The sequence below is a fragment of the Nelumbo nucifera genome, chromosome 5 (genome assembly GCF_055504915.1).
Source record: "Nelumbo nucifera cultivar China Antique chromosome 5, China Antique-T2T, whole genome shotgun sequence".
In the NCBI taxonomy this organism is placed as follows: Eukaryota; Viridiplantae; Streptophyta; class Magnoliopsida; order Proteales; family Nelumbonaceae; genus Nelumbo; species Nelumbo nucifera.
The window spans coordinates 15,011,172-15,027,725 of NC_142653.1; the positions used below are offsets into that span (position 1 = coordinate 15,011,172).

Genomic DNA, 16,554 nt, shown 5'->3' on the forward strand with positions numbered 1-16,554 from the left:
TGGTTGTTTATCTTTTCCGCCTCCATGGGACCTACGGTGAAATATGACATCAGTAACCTGAAGCTAATATATGAGCGGAAAAGTCAAAGCGGAAAAAACCTACCCGGACTCAAGCCCGCTCGGACGAGCTTCTCCTCAGAAGTGAAGTCTTTATAATGCAACCCGAGCTTAGCTAGTGACTGGAGCTCCTTCTTGGTCTTCCCGTCCAGGATGACACCAGGGTCTTGAACGGCTATCCTCCAATCGGTGGGGAAGGGCCACCCCGTGCTGCTCCGGACTACGAAGTAGTCCCACTTCTAAGCTGGGACTTTGCTCGGGAGCATGTGCATGAGTTTAAAACCCGGGCGGGGGGACAGGTAGTAAGACCGCCTATGCCCGGGGAGAGCGCCCGAAGCGCTCTTCTTTATAGCCAAGATCGTACTAAGAACATCTAAATCTATGGAAAGGGAACTGTCAAAACAAAGAGAAATGGACCCCACCACATTCCGTATGGAGTTCGGGTGGAGTTGGTCTAGGGTAATGTTAAAGTGTACCAACACCTCAACAATTAAAGGGTGAAGTGGAAGTCTGAGCCCGGCAATCAGTTGCTCCCTGAATATCACGATCTCGTTGGGACCGTGCTCCCATGGGAAGTTGCCGGTGGGAAGACTATATGAGTACTCGGCAGGGAGGCGGAACCTCTGTATGAGGTCCTGAAGCCTCTCCGAGGTCATTATGGAGGGCCCGAACTGATCTGATTCCCGACCTCGGTGGGAGGTAGGCGCCAGATGACCCGAGACCACCCGTACTTCGGATGGCTGGGTAGCAGAGGGGACATCCCGAGCCGAGGTACCTACCTCGGGCTCATCGATGAGACTGTCTACACTAGACGACATACCGGACTAACAGAAAGAAGCGAACTAGAAGGGAAAAGGGAGCTCGGGAGGACTCACCGAGGAAACGCAACCGGACTGGAAGAACAGAACGAACTGGAGGACCCGAGCTAAGAAACCCTTGGTGCGAGAGCAAACGCTAACAATGAAAGCTTTGTGGCGAAGAAAATGGCCTGGGGACCCCCTATTTATAGCCGCAACCGTGGGTTCTTCGAGGCGAAAACGATTTAGCGCGTTTTCGACGTCCGCAAAGTCCAAGTCGCGTGAAGTCCGCGCGTAACCCGGACGCGACTCGAATCCCTTTTTGGTCAAGCTAGGCGCTAGACCGGTACAGCTGGATGGAATGCGCGACAACGCAACACTAAACACCGACGCCATATCCACCCGGCGCGTCATGACCTCCCCGCGCTGGGTCACCGCCGCCAGCGCAGGGAGTGGGGGGCAATTGATGGAGGGAGATTTGGCCCGACCTCGTAGCTCAGGTACACGTAGGCATGACCTAGCTCAAATAGTGACTCAACATGACAGCACAACGGACGTAAGCACAACTCGGTGGGGAGGTCCCACCGAGTTCAGCACGGCAGCTCGGCAGGTAAACTACTTGCCCGCACCTCCTCCCCGGGGTTAAGGCACTTCGGGGGGTCCCGAGTTCGGGGCACCCTGACCCCTTTTGAGACCCGAGCTCCTCCCAATGGACCTCGGGCCACTCCCAAGCAAGAATGCACCGATTCTTCTTCGGACGCTCTGAGGCACAAAGACCTCGGGTCGGCTAGCTCGGCACAACCGGCTGCAGGCAGCCCGTCACTCAAAGGACAGCCCAGCTCAGGGAAATTCGCAGGAGAACAACTCGGTATACCATAGGAGGGCTTCTAGCCCGACCGCCGTACCCGACAAACCTGCGAATTGCAGGCATGTCCCCTCGCCGCGCTTGCCACCTTTCGAAAGGCGTCCCACACCTAATAGACACGTACCCTTCTCGACGGCCCCGCGCGTGCCACCTCAGCCCTGCCTGTAACGGCTGTGGCAGACTGACAGTGGCGGTTATATCTGCCCTGTCAGAAGTCAGAGGGCCTGGAGCAACGGAATTCAGTTATAAGGAGCTTATCCTCAAGGAACAAGGCATCTGGAATAGCTAGCGCAACCTACACTCTTAGTGTTCACTCTCTTTTAGCTTCTTGCACACAGTACTAACTTAAGCATCGGAGCATTCCCGCCGAGAAATCCCCCGGGAGTTCTTCCTCCTTCTTCTCGTTTCAGGTACATCTCAGGAGCCACGCGAGCGTCAGCTAGGAGTGACCGGATTGTGCTACATCAAAACCGGTCAGGGGTTTGGTTACCGGTTCGAACGGTCCGACCGTTCGATCTGAATGGCCGGCCCGTTCTAACAAAAAAAAATTAAAAATTAAAAAACAGTTAAAACTATTCAAATGATTCAAACGATTAACCAGCCAGTTCAGCGGTTTATTGACCAAAATCAACGATTTTGAAAGAAAAAATGGTTTTAAAAAAAAAATAGAATCAGTCAAATAACCGGTTCCCAGTTTTTCCGGTCTGATCCGATTTTGAAAACAGTGATTTGAAATTAGAATTGGTCAAAACCCTTTTCATATCATATATTTTCTGCATCATAGATTTTCTTTGGAAATATATCAGAGAAGCATATTTTAGAAGAAGCGAAGGATTTGGAGATATGCGACAAATCCACAATGTCATCATGGAAGCCTTTGAGATTTGGAAGTCTTGGTTTTGTAAATCCCCAATGTCCAGATATCTCAAAATATATAATCTTTTCTGTGTTCCAAAACTAATCGAATCCAACTCATTGTTTAACTCAGTTTGAGTTTTTGTTTTTTTTTTTTTTTTTGCCTAATCAAACAAAGATATTCATTAAAATAAAAACCAGCAGATTCACGAATGAAATCTGAGATGTCCAGATATTCATTAAACTTTTAGATGAGCAAATTATATTAAAGAAAGAAACAAATACTGCAATCTCAGATTTCTTCAGGAATGAAATCTGAGACTTTGACTTTCTATGCCAAAAGGAGACCTTGCCTAATACTATAGCTTCTGCTTGGATTGCCATTTGCCTGTAGTTGAGTTCATACGATTAGTAATAAGGTTTTTAAAACAGAACCGGATAATGAATTGTTCAGGTGTCTAGTTTTTGGGTCAAACAGTCTGATCGTTCGATTCGTTCTGATAAACAAATAAAAAGAATGGCTAGAAACTGTTAAATGGTTCAAGCAGTTTAAATGATTTAACCACATGGATCAATGATTTATTGATCAAATTAACGGTTTTTGACCAAAAAATAATTTTGAAGTAAAACAAAACCGGTAACCAGTTTCCAATTTTTTCAATCCAACCGTCCAATCTGATTCGGTTCCATGATTAGCAATAACACCTCGCGGTAGATGATCCCATTCATTCTCTCAGAACGCCATTCGCACTCTAAACAAACCCCAGCCAGGGCTTGGGCATCTCAATACTCAATGGCAATGTCTCGCTTTTCAGGTCGCCAGACCTTTTATGTGGGTGCAGTTTTAAATTCAAATGTGGGAAACTTCGGAAAATTAATATCATGCAGAGAATAATCCAGTAATAAAGGATGACATGGGGGATTACATGTTCAATCCAGAGACTAGAGGTTCCAATAATTTACTCGTAATCCCTCCACATGTGGAGATTGCCTATGCAAGAAACCGTATTCTTGTAATTTACCCGAATATGCTACCTTTTTTTTTTGGACTGGACAATCCGATCCAGTCTAATGTGTGTTCATTACAAATTGACCAGATATTTTGGACTGATCCAATTTAATGTCTGGACCCTTCAATTTCTTCAAATTTGTTTTAATTTTGATTAATTCTAATGTAAATCTAGTCCATTGATACCTATATTCTTATCTTCTATTAATAGATTAGATATTGGCTTCATTCAATCCAATCTAATATAAATTTATTATGAATGTACTAAGTACAATCCAATTCAATAAATACTTTTAACCATTAAGTCTAGAGTTCAATATATCTTATTGGTCCTTTCAATCCATCCAAATTGATTTTAATTTGAACGGATCCAATCCAAACCCGTAACTCGTAAAACTGAGCCCCTCGCCCATGCCTGCACCGTATTAACTCTATGGTTCGTGATGCTGTAATGCTCGTCGTCTAAGATCTGGCTGTGGCTGGCGCCTGGCTGGGCCTATTTGCGTTTGAGCAGGCCAGGTTCCAGTTTCAGCCCAATCTTCCGATCCAAAGTCACTCAACATTGAAAATGGGCTTCAGACCTAAATCTGGCATTTTTTATTTGTGAACTCTTCTTACCTTTTTCAGTATGTACACGCGTCAAGGATCCTGCCTTTGTTTAAAGAATGGCGCGTTTGATGGTTGGTCAAGATCACAGTTGTCAGAACATTTTCTTTTTATTTTTCTTCTTTTATTCCTTATTCTCCAACATTTTTATAGTTGGAAATGGAATGGACCAATACTTTATTTATTTATTTATCTACCAAATAAATACTTTATTTATTTATTTATATCAAATTCAACCAATACTTTATTCTGTACACTCCCAGTTCCCTGTTCACGGACTCCAAAGAAAATTGAAACGTGGCTAATTAATAGTGCACCTCTCTCTCTCTCTCTCTAACCTCTGCTGCTCCGCAGTCTCTTATCAGTTATCACTACCAAACAAACCTAGCATAAAAAGCAATTACTCTCTCTCTGGAAAAATCGCTGCTCCGTATGCAAATTGCAAACGACGAAGGAAGGGATCTTCTCGTATCCAATGACGGAAGTTCAAAGCGAAAATACCTCAAGCCTAGCTGTGGTACTGATTTGAACCATTCTCTACATTTTGTAGTCATGTTAATTCTGAATTTCATAATTCCATGTTAGGTCTAGATATATTGTGATAGATCTGAGCTTGGTTTCTATCTCTGACATTGCAATTCGCGTGCTTCTGATCTTTTTTTTATTTAACTGTCGGTTCTTCCGATTTTTGCTCCTTTAGATTCGATTTTTATGAATTGAGTTGTGATTCTAGTCGGATGTGGAAATATCGATTGAGTAGAGGCATCATTCAGGAAATTCTTTGTCCTGTTGAAAATTTGAGCGAGATGGATAACATTTGTTTCATTTTTTTTCTTGTTTTTTCCATCATATTTTGTTATAATTTCTATGTTTGATAATGTTAGCGAATGTTGTTTTAACAGCTTGGTTTAGTTTTATGCAATGTACTTAGCTTGATCTGTTTCTTTTATAATTTCAGGTTCAATGTATTTAGTTTCAGGAGCTTCTATCATGTTAACTCTGCTGGGCCTGCAATATCTAGTTTGATATATAGAAAATGAGACATACAAACTGGACAAATATTATATTTCATAAAACAACTAATTTGTCTTCGACTTCATGAAGGTTGCACCGTATCTGCATGTAGATTTTACTATAACAATCATAAAATCAAGCCATTTTCTTTTCTGCAAGTTACTAGTGATCCGCATGTTCAGATTTGGAAAGCAACTTCAGAATGTAGAAAATAAGTTTTCTTCTTTCGGCGGGCTGGATACTTTAACTTTCGCACTTGATTTATGCACTTTATTAGTGTTGCAACATTTATCCATCACTTTAGCACTATTCAATCCAAAAGAAACGTTGATGTACAAGGAAACTTTTCGTTAAAAACTTGATTAGCAGATTTTATAGGGCTCAATTAAATTAAGCATTGCTCTTTGGTTTAATCTTGTAACTGTAGGCAGAAATTGGCTGTTCTTCTTTCAAGAAGAACAGATAAGGACCAGTTGACTGAGAATTGTATTGTCTTGTTAATTCGTAGAAATGCTTAGGCTACACTCTACAGTTGTCCATTCCGATATGTTTGTGTTTATAAATTATGATTTCATCACAAATTGGCCCTTGCCTTCGGCCTAAAACCTGGGCATTTTCTGCTAATATCGTATTGCATAAGACATGGTAAATTCAGTCAACAATCTGATTCATTCAGTTTTTCGGTGGTGTTGGCCAAGTTTTTGCATAGGCAGCAAGCCAAAGTCCGTACTTCTTTAATACGTCTTAATCAGCTCACTGGTGCCTTCTTGATAAGGAGAAGAGAGTTTATAAACAGTCAAAAGTTGACAATTTCGTAGGTTCCAGAATGCATTACTAAACTTTTAATAACCATTCAAAGTTATTCATTATGTGAATACCACAATCTTGGTGAATTTGATTTGCTTATGGTATTTTTTAATAGGGAAAATCTATTATGTCGGAAAGTCATGATATCAGAAAGGCTTTGACCAATCACAACCCCCATGAATTTTGATGAAAAACTACCTGATTGGTTACAACCTTAATGATGCTGGTTGATTGGTTCTAAGTTTTTCCAGTATAGGCATCATAGTTGAACCCTTTTTAATATTAATATGAGATGTATCAATGGTTTTGATTCCTAAGTATGAGAAAATCACATGATCCTTATTTAACCCTGCCTTTTTCCTGTGGTTCCATATTCCAAACCCACCCTGCTTTCTAAAATGCTAGTTCACTGAGTTTCTGTATCTACTATAAATTGGTATTTCAGTATTCATGATTAGGTCCAAGTTGCTTTTCTTCAGGAGGTTGTCCATGTTTCTTGTGTGTGTTTCTGATTGTATCCATCAGAAGGTGATATTAACGTGCACAATTAGGATTGTTTCTAATCCATCATATTTTAAAATGTAAGGATCATAATATCATATATTCGTCCTGAATATTATCATGGTCTAGAACTTTTGGAGGGATTCTGGATGATATCATACTCAACTTTCAGAAAGTAAAGCAGAAAAGAAAGAAAAGAATAAGATAAATAAGAGACAGAAGAAGAGAATTGGGAGAGAATTTAGAAGGCCAATTGGGAAAAAGTTAATTTATTCTGTCCCAGTCAGCTTATTCATGTAAATTTCTAAATATATTGCAATGACTCTTATACCCCTCATTAAGCATGGGGCACCTAGGACAAGATAGACTCTTAACTTAATATGAAACATAATTATCAAGGCCTAAATACCCCTGTTATGTAGGCTGTAAGGCTGTTAATACTGGATTTTATTTCTAATATCCAGCTGGTTATGGTGAGAATGCCAATTGCCTACCTAATTGGATTGCTTTCGTATTCAGCAATATATGCTGCAAGAGAAGGTGGAACAATCAAATCAGAGTCAAATCCCTGTTGAAGCAACTGAGGATGAAAAGCTAACAGGTACTGCTGTCATGGAAGCTGTTGATGATATAATTAAGGAAACAGCTGCAGCCAAAGAAAGCAATGAAACTGCCAATCAGGAAGAGTCTGGTGATCCAGAAGTTGAACAGACACCAGAAATAAAGGTAGTCAGTTTCAGTACTTCTTTTGCAAGTGCAAGATTCTCGTGCATGGATTTATTTCCATTTTTTATATGGATATAATTCCACCTCTTCTCATGCTATGGCTTGTTTCCAGCTTGAGACAGCTCCAGCAGATTTCCGTTTCCCAACCACTAATCAGACAAGACACTGCTTCACCCGCTATATTGAATATCACAGGTGAGCAAAACAAGTTACAATGTAATGATTTCTCATTATTGCTTATATTACAGCTTCCTCATCCATAGGCTAGATATTACGTCAGAAAACCTTTTTCTTGAGTAATCTTGAGTTTTATTACAACGGAAGACAATCTATTTAGGTGTACTGCTGCAAAAGGGGAAGGTGCTCCAGAGTGCGATAAGTTTGCAAAATATTATCGTTCCCTTTGCCCTGGTGAATGGGTAAGAACTTCTATGATTTCATCTGGCTGCTAGTGATGCTTCTGATGTTTCTCTATGTTAACCATACATGCAATATTATGCAACATTGTAATTTCTATAGCCATATGGTTGTACCTCTTGCGTGAGCATTTCTAGAATATACTTTAGCATTAATACTTTTTAAAATATGTAAAGTGGCCTGTCTTAACAAATTTTTAAAAAAACTTTGAACCTTTGTACTTTAATTAATTTGAATTAGATGCAAGTATTGAGAAATGACACTTTACTTATAAAAGCATATTAAATAGGATGCCAATATGTGTATCCATGTCTTGGGTCTTCAGAAATGGAGAGTGGTGCCCTCCTCATTTCCCATATCAGGTCCATGTTGGTGCACTTATCTGGACATCGTAGAGTACCAGTCCCTTGCCTTCATAATATTTATAGAAAGTTGAGTATCTAAAATACATGGCCAGATGCAGTATTTTGGAGTAAACCAGTTGGATTATACCTTTTTGTTGTAATAACTAAGCTTTATTAGAATGCACTAACAAATATATATATATATATGAAGATATCTAGAAACATATTTCCCATGCACAATTGTTCCAGACAACTAACAAATGACAGCAATTGTTGTAGCTTTTCTGAAATCAAAGGATAATCCACACTTAAGAAGCTCTTGAAAGAGCTTATGCATACTAATTAGGAGAATAAGGCTAATGTAAGTAATGACCACATTACCACTTTCCAGGTAATTGTCCTAAATATGCCTAGATCATGGACAACAAAAATTTTATGATTAAAAGTCATTTAGGCTCTGTTTGCTTTAGTAAGTTATTTCCCATGTTCTTTTATTTCACAGGTAAATAATCCAATGACCATTTTAGCCATAAAAATTCATTATTAAAAGGGGCATTTTTATCCCATTCAAGTGTTGGCAACTTTCCCCCAGGTGGGAAAGTTATTTACCCACCTGGGAGATGGATACCCGGGCAAGTAAAAATTCCCTAGTCCTCACATAAATCTGAAAAAAAGAACATAGGTTTCTTGGTCAAGGGATTTATTTTCTCCCCTCTCAAAACCGAAAAAACGAATGCCCCCATAAAATGCCAATCAAAACAAACTCATAAATTTCAAATTCAGGCTGGAAGTAATTAGCCAAGTCCTAGATAAACAAACTTTTTCTTTTCCTGGGTAACTGTTGGTTTGGTTGTTATTTATGGATGTATATATTTACCTCTTGAAGATAACCACGTCGTATTGTTTATTGAGACAGATAGACAGATGGAACGAGCAGAGGGAGAATGGAACCTTTCCGGGCCCTTTGTAGAGGTTTCCCATTTGAAAAGCCAATTGTTATGGGATTCAAGTCTTTATTCCCATGTTGCTAGGCGAGGAGATGCGCTTCTTGAAGTAAGAGAGGAGTAATATTAGGAATTTCTATGTCGAACAATTTGAGTTAATAAAAAACAATTTGGCTTGTCTGCTGTTGCAGTAATTTCGGCCTCTACCCAAATACATGAGATGTCTTTCACAAGCAGAGTTGGCACTAAGCCGCCAATCATCGCTTTTGTTTCGACATTATTTCATCTTTTGACAGTTGAATAACAGTACAGAGGCAGTGAATAGAGAGGGAAAAAATTGAATGATAACAATTCTTTCGTGCGACATATTGATGCAGAAATGATTACTGTAGCTTCCAACCGTCAATGTTCTTATACCTCCCTCGGTATAAAAGGAGGGGTTGCTCCTTACCAGATCGAAGGCATTTTTAGTAATTAGCACAGAAAATTCTAATTTCTGATACAAAGGTTGTTCGACCTACGTCCTGTGCCCTAGTTGCAGGGATAGGGAAATGTGAACCATTCCAACAATATAGGCATGGTTAAAAGTATCGTTACGCAGCGGTACTGTGAACCACGCGGAAATATTTTTTTTATTTTTTTCAAATTTTAGTTTTTGGGTAGTTTAATATCCATATTTATCATTAAAAAATAGTGGGTCCCGAAACATTGAGACCCAAAAGATACGATAAGATATACCTGACATGCATCGATTTTTTGAACCTTGAATATATGTATATCCAACTGAAGCTTTCTTTGAATCACCCCCCCCCACCCCACCCCACCCCACCCACCACTCTTATTTAGGCTCAGTTTGGAAGGAATACAAATACAAATATGTAGAGTGCAAAACATGTATTTTGTATGTATTTGTACTAGACTTGTTCATGGACCGGGTTTTTGATTTCACTTTACACTATATTAGGCTTGGGTTTTAACTGGCCCATTCAAATTTTGGCAGAAGGGCCTAGCTCATGAACAGGTCCAGTTTGTACTGTACATATATGTATTTGTACTCTTTCCAAACTGAGCTTTAATGATAAATGGTCCTGTCAATGGACTCAATTCGATACTCAAACCAACTTCAATTTGGATTATCCCAGATTTGGATGTTAGAATTTGATGCAATTTTTTCCATCTGATCCTATTAAAATCTGAGCTCAAAAGTTATCGTTTTATATGTATGTAATTATGTATAGATATAGAGATGTTCTATATAATTGTATAAAGTTTATAATTGATTAAATTTAATATTTTATATTTATATACATTTTTATATATTGTAAAATTTAAAATTAATTTTTTTTGTCATTTTAGATGTACCTGGATCTGATCCGATCTTATCCATTTACGTCCTAGTCTTAATCAAATAGAGGATGAATTTGTGTTGTGCTACCTATGAAGGGTTCTCATCATTTAGATTCGTTGTGCCTAACGAGATTTAGTCAATAGTCAACTTGTGCATATCAAGATTGAAAGTATCAATAAGTATCGTATCATATCACTGATATACCAAATACTGAGATTCAGGTCACTGATACACTAAATACATATCAGTTTTCAGGGTCCTATTAATATTTTTAAAAATAATATCCATTCTAATATATCTATGTTTGAACTTTGAATTACCAAAGTGAAAAAAAAGGGGACTTTAGATGGTTGATAACTCTGAATATGAAAAAAATGTGTATCTAACCTTGGGCACAGCCGCACAGGTACTTTTATTAAGTTTCAATGAATACCATAGAGGCCATGAGTATTTAAGACCTTTGGGAGTTGTTTAAATACTAAAGTTACATCTAATACTCTAAATTATTTAGCATATCGGCATGATATGCATTTTGAATGGACAAATCACTTAGATAAAAAATTAATCAAGTTGCAAGAATTCAGCTTAGACATGCTTCAAGGCAAATGATATTCATTTGTAATACAAAGTAAATCAAAATTTATGCACTCCCATGGCTTTACACCAATGCAAATGAAATTTGTACTGCAACCAAAAGCAACCTTAAGCGCAGTTTGAAAAGAGTATAAATATAAATATGTATAATACAAATACATACAAAATAATACAAAATACAAAGTTTTGCACTCTACATGTTAGTAATTGTACTCCCTCCAAACTGAGCCTTAGCAACAAACAAGTATCATGATTTCAAATCCAACCAAGGGACAGCATTGGTTCACAGTCCATTTCAAATTACTCTTTTCATTCCCTTTCTGAAATCCTCATTTTTATTCTATCATTCCAAATTTTAGCCATAGATGAAGTTTACAGTTCAAGGCTGCTTTCTTAAACAAATAGACTAAATATAAATAATACATCCACTAACTTCTCATTATATATTTGTAAATTTTCGAGAACAATGGATTTGTATGTAAAACATCCAGTAGAGTCATCACACTTGGACACAGTATTAACTATCGTTTGATAATCATCCATATTCTTTTCTGGCCACGAACAAGAAATATATCCTGTGGTCTTTTTGGTTGGCAATCTATCTGAAGAATCTAAACCAAACCTCTTTTGGACGGTGTTTTCAATTATCTGTTAAAAATAAATTGTGAATGGTACTTCTGTTCATCTTTGTCAACATCAGCAATTCCTTTTATGTAACAAGGTTCTCTTAGCTTTCTCAAGATTCGCCCTGGATGACTTGTTCCAAACTTCCATGTTGACCAGTATTTAAAGAACCAGCAGTCAGTGTTCCAACAAAGTCTGCCCGTTGTTTGTCTAGCCTTAAAGCTCCACCTTCCAAGAGAACCTGGTCAGATAGTTCGCCCTACACTCATCCTGTTTCACACTTAAAGGCCTTCCAAGTCATTCAATGCTTTGGCATTTCTTCCATTGCCAGGTTTCTTCTATGTTTCAGTCCACAGAAAGCTTCACCAGCCGTAATATAGCAGACAAACAGGGGGTTAACTTGGAGATTGTCATCTGAGATATCTTACATCTACAAGATCACAACATCACACCTCCAAAATCATTAGCCATTTCATCTCTAGACCAATCAGTTCTATTTTCAAATATACTATTCATCTTCATTTATGATGTATCACTCCCAGAAGCACCTATATCTTGGGGCAGTGGTTGGTACAAACAAAGAGATTTAACAAAAACAGATAGAAGTTTGAGATAACTGCATCTGTAAGACATAAATTTACGCTACAATATCTTGAAAATCATCCATCATCCTCATTTGCAAACCGATCCTTTTGAGTTCCAAATGGATCTTATCAATCTCTGGATGAGATATGTCCCCACCTAAAAACAAGTGCACCTTATTTGCAATCTCGGTCCAACTATATCCCGGTTGCTTTTTAACTCCTTGCTCTTTCATCAAACTTCTTACTCTAGTAACATCCCTCCACATGCCAGTGGCTGCATATATATTTGACAACATTACATAAGCACAAGGATTCAGAGGCTCCAACTCCACAAGCTTCTCAGCTGCTAACTCTCCAAGTTCCACATTTAAATAAACCCGACAAGCGGAAAGAAGTGCACCCCAAACTCCAGAATCAGGTTCAAATGGCATTTGTTGGATAACCTCATAGGCCTTCTCCAACTGTCCTGCTCGACTCAACATATCAACCAGACATGCATAGTGCTCAGCTCTTGGTGTGATTCCATAATGGCTCACCATTGAATGAAACCAATATGTGCTCTCTTTCACCTTTCCTGCGTGGGCACATGCAGATAAGATACTAAGGAATGTTATGCCATCTGGCTTAAAGCCATTCAATTCCATCTCGCTGATCAAACCTAAAGCTTTCTCATAGTGGCCATGCTGTGCATACCCAGCTATAATGGTGTTCCACGAAACAAGGTCTGGGCTACTTATTTGTCCAAAAGCCAACTCTGAATCACATATGCTGCCACATTTGCTATACATAGTTATTAAAGCATTACATACAGAGATGTTTGACTCGAACCCACTTCTTACAACAAGAAGATGGATTTCTTTCCCTTCTTTTAATGATGCAAGACTTGAGCATGCAGTAAGAACTGAAACAAGGGTTGAATGATCTACTCTTACACCCATTTTAAGCATTGTATAAAGTAACTTGAGTGCTTCCTCACCATTACCATTTTGTGCATAGCCTGTGAAAAGTGAAGGAACTTTTTTTATCAGCTATGAAGGCATACAAATTTGTTTCATGAAACGTAAACCTGAATAAACTAACAAATTAGGTAGCTCTTTCCTGAGCTCCAAAATAACTTGGCCTGCTTGAAATAAATAGTCTTTTGCCTAAGAGTCATGGTGCTGCATATGCATTGAGAACATCCAAACAGCAGAATCAACCCAATTGGATTAACATAACCACAATAACGGCATCTATAGTAAATATTAAGAAGAAATTTTGCAAAAGAACATATCTACAGATTATTAAAATTCATCCAATGATATAAGTGTTTTTGTTTTCCTTAAGATATCCTACGTGAAAGAAAAATGAATATAAATTCCCTAGCCTACCATGGTTGCTAGTATGACATTAGGTCATTAGCTTATTATCCCCACAAACAAGCACTCAATATGCATTCATGTTGTAGATAGGTCAATTCATTTGTGCATACCTGCTATCATGGCATTCCAAGAGACAAGGTCCCTATGATGAAGTTCATTGAATAGGCTTCTTGCACCTTCCGTATTCCCTTCCTTGCAGTAACCCGTGATCATAGCAGTTATTACTACAACATTCTTTTCAGGCATCAGATCAAAGAGTTCCCTCGCTTCAGCAAATTTTCCATTCTCTACATAACCGCTGATCATTACCGTCCAAGAAACAGAATTTTTACGAGGCATGCGATTAAACAGAGCCCGAGCTCGCTCAATCTCCCCATTCTGTGCATACCCATCAATCATCGCAGTATAAGAAATCACATTCCTCCGAGGCATTTTTTCAAAAAGCCTTGTAGCTTCTTCGATATGACCGTATTTACCAAGACCAGATATCATCGCATTCCATGAGGCAGTATTTCTCTCGGTCATATTCTGAAAGTAGTAGAATGCCTCATCAATGCTCTCGTTCTCCACACAGCCTGCAATCATCGAATTCCATGAGACCACATTCCTCTTTGGCATCAGCTGAAATAATCTCTTTGATTCCTCGAATAAACCGTTTTGCCAGTAACCCGTAATGATAGCATTCCAGGAAACAACATCTCTCTCAGGCATTTTATCAAAGAGTTCTCGTGCAGCTTCAATTTTGCCGGAACGAGAGAGAGAGCCGATTTGGATATTGCATTCGTATATCTCTTGAGTGGAGACCGACCTAATGAATACTTGAAAAGACAGGCGGGAAGAGTAACTGTGAGAGGGATTGAAAAGGAGGGTCGAACGGATGAGAATTTGAATTTGAGGGAAGATGGAACTCCATTTACAAGAAGGTTGCTGGCAGAACAGGAGCATAGAGAATATAAGTGATTAGTGGTGAAACTTCCCTGAATATCGTTGAGTAACAGTGTATTGTGTATATGATACGAGAAACTTACGGACGCACAGTGGAACCTGAGTCTGAGAAGATATCCATTTTTATTGACTCTATTGCTCCTTCGCTGACGGTTGAATTATCAAGGGTAAATTACAAAAACCCCCACAAAGACCCCTGAATTTTGTTTTGCGATAAAGACTCTTCTGTTTGTTTTGCGATAAAGACGTCTTATAATATGATCGTGAGATAAAGATCTCCTTTCATTAGCTTTCTTAAAATCCGTCGTTATAATATTTTTTAATCCTCATATTACCCTTATAATAACTATTCGGATAATTGGAAAAAAAAAAAACTGTTCATCTTCCCACCTCATTATACACGAACAGCACTTGTAATAGCTACATGGATTCTCGCTTCCTTTCACCTGTTTTTGCCCATGTTTTCTCCAATTGTAACCATCATCCAATCTCCTTTGCTCCCTGAAAGGTTGAGAGTACTGATTATGATTCGACTGGAATCCACCGTGTTGCTCTGGGTGCTGTTGGCTTGGATGCTGGAAACCTCATGAGAGAAGTGCATCGGAGCATATTCAGATTTCACCATGGGCTTCACGGATGAGATATCGGCTTGGTGGGTTGAAAATTCCACTCTTGTTCTAGTCCTTTCGAGTTTTCGTCATGTCCAAGTTGGAACGAAATAAATAAGAAATTTTGAATAACTATCTATTTTATTTATAAAATGATCAAGAACTCAAAATGAAAATGATAAGAGGGATTCCCTCTGAACTCTGATCAGGAGAGGGAAATCAAATAAACATAGACAAGATAAAACAACACAACACGCGAAGATGGAAATTAATATATACCTTAGAAATCGTAGTGATAGAAGACTCAAACATGGATACCGAGCCCATAGCGGGCCTTGTTTGGGGTTGGAAAGAGAAATCCGACAAGTTTTTCTCTTCCTTCTTGACACCTTTCTGGTAGTTTACAGAATTACTCTTCCAATTGAACGCTTGAGAGGGAAGTGTCACAGTCGTAGCCTCGTAGGAGACTGCAGAAGCTGCTGATACACACCAAAAAAGAAATGCACTTGAAGTCAGAATTCTCTAAATAAATCAATTAATCAATCCAACACAGAGAAAAAAGATTAACTGAGTTACCCAACACAGACAGCAACACATGAAGATTTTAATTAATTAAAGAACAACAAATGGATTTCGAGTTTATTGATTCTAAGAAGACAAGAACAGAAGAACGTAGAAAAAGGAAAGAACGTTGATACAGATTAGTCGTACAAAAGAGAGGGGGAGAGAGAAGCGCGCAGTATTCATGGAAACTTGGAAATTAAGCAAGAGAGATGAAGCGTATACTTACATTAGAAGCGGAGAGGAGGACAGGTGAATCCAAGAGGCCGGGGGGGCTCAAGCCAGGTGGAATAGCGAAGTAAGAAGAAGGAGAGACAGGAGGAGGAAAGATGGGCAGTGAAGGAGGAGGAATCGACTTGAACTCTGGAACACTGGCTCCAGTTCTATTGGCGAAATGATCAGAAAGCCCTTTATCGACGTCACCGGCGAGAAGGTCGGAGAAAGAAGAAGTCATGAATTGGTTAGAGAATGAGAAGGGCGTTGGATGAGAATTCGCGTATGTCTGTAATCTCCCAGATGAAAGCCTTGAGAGAGAGGATGAAATGTGTGATGGGCGGTGAAACACCCTCTTGAAAGGAGAGTAAAAAGAAGTGCAAAATAATCACGTCCCCAAGGCCCAGTAAGAAGAGCTGTGTTCGTGAAGGAATATGAGATAGAAGGGATTACCAAGGAATTAAAAAATATTGACACTGTAGATTTTTACGAAAAGCTAATGAAAGTTTGTCACAGACCCATAGTATAGAGGGATTTTTGTGATTTACCCAATTATCAATTATCCTACAACCTGTCACGATTTATAAGCCTATATGTTCAAACTAGGGCTCTAATCCGCATCCGATCCATAGTATACATCCGAATTCGATTGGATTTAAAGACTTTGGTTCAAATCCGAATCCTAAGGGATTCAGATTGGATTCAGTGTTAATCCGATTCTGCTACAAAGTTTTTTAAAATATTGAAAATTTATTATTTACATAAATTCACATA

At 38.9% G+C, this 16,554-nt stretch overlaps 2 protein-coding genes across 4 annotated transcripts; one reads left to right on the top strand and one right to left on the bottom strand.

Moving 5' to 3' along the window:
• The first annotated feature begins 4,537 nt into the window (after positions 1-4,537).
• LOC104604437 (cytochrome c oxidase subunit 6b-3-like) lies at positions 4,538-9,306 on the top strand. Of its 2 annotated transcripts, XM_088887118.1 has the most exons (6): positions 4,571-4,706; positions 5,148-5,225; positions 7,031-7,237; positions 7,350-7,432; positions 7,575-7,656; positions 8,915-9,306. In XM_088887118.1, the coding sequence occupies exons 3-6, from the start codon at positions 7,037-7,039 to the stop codon at positions 8,966-8,968; spliced, it is 420 nt and encodes a 139-aa protein (XP_088743244.1). In that variant the 5' UTR covers positions 4,571-4,706; positions 5,148-5,225; positions 7,031-7,036; the 3' UTR covers positions 8,969-9,306. The 2 variants fall into 2 exon arrangements, with proteins under 2 accessions (XP_010267072.1, XP_088743244.1); XM_010268770.3 differs by lacking the exon at positions 5,148-5,225 and having other exon boundaries at positions 4,538-4,706.
• Positions 9,307-11,202: 1,896 nt separating this feature from the next.
• On the bottom strand, positions 11,203-16,318 carry LOC104604425 (pentatricopeptide repeat-containing protein At2g13600-like). Of its 2 annotated transcripts, none has more exons than XM_088887251.1 (4): positions 15,797-16,318; positions 15,286-15,482; positions 13,564-15,081; positions 11,203-13,089 (listed from the first exon to the last, which is right to left on the bottom strand). In XM_088887251.1, exons 3-4 carry the CDS (start codon positions 14,396-14,398, stop codon positions 12,146-12,148), a joined length of 1,779 nt encoding a protein of 592 aa, XP_088743377.1. In that variant the 5' UTR covers positions 14,399-15,081; positions 15,286-15,482; positions 15,797-16,318; the 3' UTR covers positions 11,203-12,145. The 2 variants fall into 2 exon arrangements, with proteins under 2 accessions (XP_088743377.1, XP_088743378.1); XM_088887252.1 differs by having other exon boundaries at positions 15,286-15,485.
• Between the last annotated feature and the right edge of the window lie 236 nt (positions 16,319-16,554).